The following is a 6,726-nucleotide window of genomic DNA, read 5'->3' on the forward strand; positions in this document are numbered from 1 at the left end:
TGCAGTTTTTGGGAAACAATTCACAGTCCCAATCTCCAAGTGAGGTTTTGGGCAAAAAATGAGTCTATTTTCCCTGAGAAACAACTTCCCTCAATGGACTATTCCTGGTAGGAATTAGCAAAGGTTTAGGTACAGAATCTTGTCTTTTATTAGCTTTCTATGGTTTGGGGCTAGGGAACGATTAGAGGCTAGTTTTCAAATCAATAAAGGGTGATGATTGTTTTCCAGACCAAAGTGATTCCTAGATCAATTGGGAAGTGGGAGATTCCTGTGGGAAATCAGGTAGCTTTCCCAAGGGAGATTTAGGTAGATAGGGATCATTTTTAGGAATTTCCCCAGTCTAGCCCTACCCTCCACAAAGATCAGGGAGACACAGAGTCCTTATTATATCACCACCTTCCCAATATTCTTATATTTATAAGTGCCTTCCCCTAATTTTTTGGTGTTGCATTTACTTTATATTTTTACTTATTTGTGCACATATTTGTCTTCCCAATAGAATACTAATTCATCAAGGGCAGAAACTCTTTTGTTTTTATTTTTATATCTTCAACTTCTAGCACAACATAGTGTCATGCACAAGCATAATATTTACTGAATTGAAATGAATTCTTGAAGAAACAATTCACAATATCATAAGCTTGAGGCTTTTTAGCAATCTACAAACCTTTGCTCTTCTTTCATTTCTGGATCTCAAGCAATATTTTCCAACTTTTTTGCTATCCTTTTGATACTAAATTTGAATTTATGCTACTGAGTATCAGTTAAGTATAATTAACTTGGTTTGAATATATTTCAAAGTTTTTCATATAATTCTTCCACTTCTTCCAGAGGTAATGACAATGTCTAGTGGTCTGGAAACTGTATCATCTGAGCTAAGGATATTTAGTATGAAGAAGAGTAGAATTGATTTTGTGGTTCCCTGATTTTAGAGGAGGGGTTTCTGTTCTAGCAATAAGTCAGTGATTCTAGATCTTCTGGCTTTGGAGTCTGCCTCAGGAAATTCTCAGGCTAATCTAATGTGATTACTACTCCTCAGTCAGATAGCTTCTGGCCTTAGGAAATTCCCATAGATCAAACTCCTGAGAAATAGTGAATAGACCACTCCTCAATTCATTGCTGAGGGTCAAGAAAATCTGTTGGTCAGTGATAACCAGATTCCAGAGACCATTCCTACTTCCTATCCATGAGCCATGGAATTAGCATATCAATGATTGAAAGAAGGATAAATGTATCTCCTTGCTTCTGTTTCACTGCTGAATTCTTTTAGAATTCCAGCCTGCTTTGTAATGACATTACTTTTTGTTTTTAAAGTTTTTTATGTATAAAACATGCATAGATAATTTTTCAACACTAACCCTTGCTTTCTGTTTCAAATTTTTCCCTCCTTCCCCCCATTCCCTCCCCTAGATGGCAGGTAGTCCAATACATGTTAAATATGTTAAAATATATGTTAAATCCAATATATTATGCAGTTATTTTGCTGTACAAGAAAAATCAGATCTAGAAAGGAAAAAAAAAAAAAAAAACCAAACCCCGAGAAGGAAAGCAAAAATGCAAGCAAATAATCAACAGAAAGCATGAAAATGCTATGTTGTGGTCCACACTCAGTTCCCAAAGGCCTCTCTCTGGGTGTAGATGGCTCGCTTCATCACTGAACTATTGGAACTGGTTTGAATCATCTTATTGTTGAAGAGAGCCATGTCTATCAGAATTGATCATTGTATAATCTTGTTGTTGAAGTGTATAATGACCTAAATGACCTAAATGGTCCTGCTCATTTCACTTAGCATCAGTTCATGTAAGTCTCTCCAGGCCTCTCTGTATTCATCCTGCTGGTTGTGTCTTACAGAATAATAATATTCCATAAAATTCATATACCATAATTTATTCAGCCATTCCCCAATTGATGGGCATCCATTCAGTTTCCAGTTTCCTGCCACTACAAAGAGGGCTGCCACAAACATTCTTGCACATAGGTCCCCTTCCCTCCTTTAATCTCTCTTTGGGATATAAGCCCAGTAGTAACACTGCTGGATCAAAGGGTATGCACAGTTTGATAACTTTTTGAGCATAGCTCCAAATTGCTCTTCTGTATAATTAGACCAATCCATTCACGATTCCATCAACAATGTATTAGTGTAGAAGTTTTCCCACATCCCCTCCAATATTAGTCATTATCTTTTCCTGTCATCTTTAGCCAATCTGACAGGTGTGTAGTAGTATCTCAGAGTTGTCTTAATTTGCATTTCTCTGATCAATAATGATTTAGAGCATCTTTTCATATGGAATATAGAAATTTCATATAGTTTCAATTTCTTCATCTGAAAATTGCCTGTTCATATCTTATGACCATTTATCAATTGGGAGAATGGCTTTAATTCTTATAAATTTGAGTTAATTTCTATTTTAGAAATGAAGCCTTTATAAGAACCTTTCAATATAAAAATGTTTTCCCAGTTTATTGCTTCCTTTCTAATCTTGTCTGCATTAGTTTTATTTGTACAATTTTTTTAATATAATCAAAATTATTTATTTTGTGATCAATAATGATCTCCAGTTCTTTTTTGGTCACAAATTCCTTCCTATGTTCTTCTAATTTGTTTATAATATATCTAGATCATGAACCCATTTCGATCTTATCTTGGTATATGGTGTTTTGTCCTGTGAACCTAACCTCTTCCACTGATCAACTAGTCTGTTTCTTAGAATGGCATTGCTCACAATAAACTTTGCCCCTTGACTTGGAATAGGTTCAGGCCTGCAAATTCTTTTGAGACATCTTTGACACAGGTCTGTGACTTTTGGGGTCCCCTTTCCCAACTTCAATAGAATGAAAGAGAATAACTGTCTTCAAATATTTAAATATCTGGGAAGAAGGATTAGATTTATTTGACTTCAGAAGATAGAAGTATGATAAATAATATTTATAAATTAAAGGGAGACATTCTTTTTTTTATTATAACTTTTTATTTACAAGACATATGCATGGGCAATTTTTCAGCACTGACCCTTGCAAAACCTTCTTTTCCAACTTTTCCCCTCCTTCCCCTCACCCCCTCCCCTAGATGGCTGGTAGACCAATACATGTTAAATATGTTAAAGTATATGTTAAATACAATATATGTATACATATCCATACAGTTATTTTGCTGCACAAGAAAAAAATCGGATAAAGGGAGACATTCTTAACACAAGGAAAAACTTTCTAACAATGTAATGTTCAAAAAATAGAGTGGTTGACATATATGGTAATGAGATTCCCATAATTAGAGATATTCAAGAAGAGACTGGATTAACACTTGTGACAGTGATGGGGGTTGAGGTCCCTTTAAGAACACCCCCCCCATGGCTGACCTTTGATTTACAAATCCTGGTCACTGGGCTTTCCCCAGTTCGCACTGGATCTGAACTAACTTGAGTTTTCCCAACCCCCACAGTTTCTTCCTTACCTGAAAACCCATTGAATTCTATTCGATGCTGACCCCTGCGGAAAAACCCGACTGAAGCCTGGGACTCCACCCACCTTAAAGATCATCAAGAGCCCCCATTATAAAAGGGGCTACTTTGGAGTCCACGTTTTGCAGAAGTTCTAAGCATGGCATCCTTATGTCGGTCATGCCAAGGGTTTCTGCCCACGGACCTAATCTGGTGCCCTTTTATCTCTACCCAACTTTACTAACTAAACTTTACTTCCAAATCCCTACAATAAACCCTTTTTATCAATCTAGGTTTTCAGGCCTGTAAATTCATTTATAGGGGACTCTGCGCCATCACTGGACTATCCTTGCGCCCGATCCAAAAGGGGGTTCCCCTTCCCTCTCATCAACAGTTGTCTCAGTGATTCATTAAGTGGGTAGTTGTACTGGATAGTTTCTAAAATCTCCTTCGACTCAGATTCTGTGAACTCTTAAGTATGGATCCTAAGCCAACCAGTCTGGTTCACTTATTCTTTTGTCATATTTATTTCCCTTTTGAGTTAATGTTTTTTTTTTTTTTTTCCTACAGCTCATGAATTCTTTTTTTGGGCCTCGGTTCCTCTTGTTCCCTACACCCTAGCCTTGTAAAACTTCACACCCCCTAAATGGAAGCAAATAGAATAGTAAACAAATGAACTTTCCCACAAAAGAGGAACAGAGGATAATTACTAAAACTTTCTTATCACTGCAAAATCAAGCAGGAAAGTGCTGTTACATCTTTTTTCTACATCTCTTGAATTCTTTTTGAGCCTCAGTTCCTCTTGTTCCCTATACCCCAGCCTTGTAAAACTTCATACCCTAAATGGAAGCAAATAGGATAGTAAACAAATGATCCTTCCCACAAAAAAGGAACAGAGGACAATTACTAAAACTTTCTTATCACTGCAAAATCAAGCAGGAAAGTGCTGTGTGGAAGTTGAAATGTCCTCATGCCAAAATAAGTGCTACAATATAGAGGCACTTATTTTGGCTCCCTGTACTTTCACAGAAGAGCCAGCACAATCCCATAAATATAAACTCTTCTCTAAAAATAACTCCCCCATGTGCAAGACCTAACAGGTGATTGGCCCAGGGAGAGGGGAATGTGGGACTCAGTAAAGGAGACTCAGAGGGCAGTGGTCTGTTAGTTTCTCTCACTACCCAAAATGATGGCACTACGTTTGAGGTCTTTGAGCAGGGGCCTGGCAACCGCGGCCAAGGAAGAGCATGGAGGAGCAGGGGGTGAGTTATAAGGGGCAAACATTGTTATCTTGCTCTTTACTTTCCCTTTCCCCATCCGACATCCCAATCTCTATTCTTCTCCCTGTTCCCAGGCACCTAAGTCGGCCCATCACCGAACTGAAGTCTATAAGATTTTTCGTTTAAATCAAATGCTTCTTCTTGTGGCTTAGGAGAAGATGGACTCCATTCAGTCTCTTCCTCTATCCCTTACTTATGTTTCCTTTTTTCCCTGCTCCTGCCCTGTCTGATCAGCGAAAACCTGGCGTGTGCTGACTTTCTTGCTCGCTCTCCCAGCTGTAGCTGTTTGTACCCTTAACTGCTGGCTCCATTCAGGTCACCTTGAACGACCTAAGTTCATTCCTTATCCGCACCTCCGCATCCGTACTAAGGTAGCTCAGGACCACCTGAATGCGGGGGGGGGGAGAGGGAAGCGGAGATGAAAGATGTGGAGGGACGGGTAGAGACTCCGAGGCCGGGAGTGTGGGAGGGGCGACAACAGAAGCTTCGGGAGACAGAACTCCCGGGACTTGAGAGGCTAGAGGGAACTCGGGACTGAGGCACAGTGCTTTAAAAAACAAAACAAAAACCATACCCCCTCTTATCTATTAATTTATTTTTTAAAAATTCGTTTAAAAGTTTTTGAATTCCAAATCCTGTTTTTTAAAACTTTTTCCACAGCCTTATGCCTGGGGTGACGGCAACCATACCTTGTTCCACAATCCCCACGTGAACCCTCTGCCCACGGGCTATGAACACCCCTGAGCCCCGGCTCCCTTGAAGCTCAATAAAGATTGGCCAACTGCGGCCCCCCAGTGAGAACTGACAACTGAAATTTCAAAAATAAAATTTCAACGCGCACGTCGGGGAGAGTGGGGGCGGGGAACGGGGGGGGGGGAAGAGGGAAATGAAACTGGGGAGAATCAGAGTGGGAGGGCGGCCACCTCGAAACCGAAGTCCAAGAAGCTGAGGCAGAACTTTGGAACACGTATACTAAGGCCCTCCCCCTAACCCCCAGCTTCTAGAGGAACCCCTCACCCCCATCCCGTTAACCAAGAGCCCTGACTTTCGCTCTACTGTACTTAGTATGTAAGAGTACAAACTGGCTTGGTCGGGGTCAGGCCATCTACCCTCTTCAAACGATTTTAAAATTAAATTATTTGGCTCTGGAGAGACTGAAGTTTAGAAAGCATTTCCTCAATGCCATGAGTGCACGTAGGGATTAAAATAAGGTAAAGGTATTAATATATGTAGGACTTTGGGGGAGACGGGCTGATCCTGTGATTTTATAGGATCTGGAAGAGACCCCGAAATCATCTAGTTAAATTCCCTCACTTTGTAGTAGAGGATAAATAGCCCAGGAGAGGTTAATGCGTTGCTCAAGGTTACAACAGGCCAGAGGAGAGGTGAGATCTGATGTCAAGTCTCACCAAGGGTGGGGACAAATGCTGTGACTTCAAGGGCTAGTACTTTTTCTGCACTATCAAGCTCCCCTTTTTTCAACTGGTGAAGGGAATTCACGGAGCAGAAATTCCCTCCATGCAAATAGATTGTAATCTGTAACCTCAGAGAGTTGTCTAGGGATAGTAAGAGGTTTCTGCTTGTCCAAGGCCACAGAGAAGTATAGGAGTTTTAACTCCAGCTCTGACTGGGAGCTAGAAAATATGAATTCAAGTCCCAACTCTTCTAATGAACCTCATTGCCTCTCACTGGAGACCTACTACCCCCTCTCACTCCTCTTCTTTTTCCCCTTAGAGGCAAAATGTCATCTACTCTCCAAAACAAAAAGAGAAAAAACTTAATGGCTATTTTCTCTAGTAGGGAGGGAAAATGCTTTCATTTCCATGTCTAGCTAGGTGGGGGGGGGGGAGGCTCTATGGGTACGATGCACTGGTTCATAACTACACCAACCTCTCTGCACCTTCTTCTTGGTTCATTTTCTTACTGATTCTCATGCTGAGGGATGAGGGATTGTTTGGATATTGCCTCATAAATTTATAGAAGTGCAATCTTATATTAATTAATTAGT

At 40.1% G+C, this 6,726-nt stretch overlaps 1 protein-coding gene across 1 annotated transcript; it reads left to right on the forward strand.

Moving 5' to 3' along the window:
• The first annotated feature begins 2,914 nt into the window (after window positions 1–2,914).
• On the forward strand, window positions 2,915–5,523 carry COX6A2 (cytochrome c oxidase subunit 6A2). Its single transcript, XM_074281734.1, has 3 exons — window positions 2,915–4,700; window positions 4,953–5,089; window positions 5,379–5,523. The coding sequence occupies exons 1-3, from the start codon at window positions 4,625–4,627 to the stop codon at window positions 5,460–5,462; spliced, it is 297 nt and encodes a 98-aa protein (XP_074137835.1). The 5' UTR covers window positions 2,915–4,624; the 3' UTR covers window positions 5,463–5,523.
• Window positions 5,524–6,726: the final 1,203 nt, after the last annotated feature.

This window comes from Sminthopsis crassicaudata, chromosome 1 (assembly GCF_048593235.1).
Source record: "Sminthopsis crassicaudata isolate SCR6 chromosome 1, ASM4859323v1, whole genome shotgun sequence".
NCBI classification, from domain to species: Eukaryota; Metazoa; Chordata; class Mammalia; order Dasyuromorphia; family Dasyuridae; genus Sminthopsis; species Sminthopsis crassicaudata.

Excerpts from the sequence above, each read along its gene's own strand:
- COX6A2 (XM_074281734.1), top strand. The coding sequence starts at position 4,625 with ATGATGGCACTACGTTTGAGGTCTTTGAGCAGGGGCCTGGCAACCGCG. Across the intron at positions 4,701-4,952 it reads AGAGCATGGAGGAGCAGGGG|CGAAAACCTGGCGTGTGCTG; the intron begins GTGAGTTATAAG and ends CTGTCTGATCAG. Across the intron at positions 5,090-5,378 it reads ACCTCCGCATCCGTACTAAG|CCTTATGCCTGGGGTGACGG; the intron begins GTAGCTCAGGAC and ends CTTTTTCCACAG.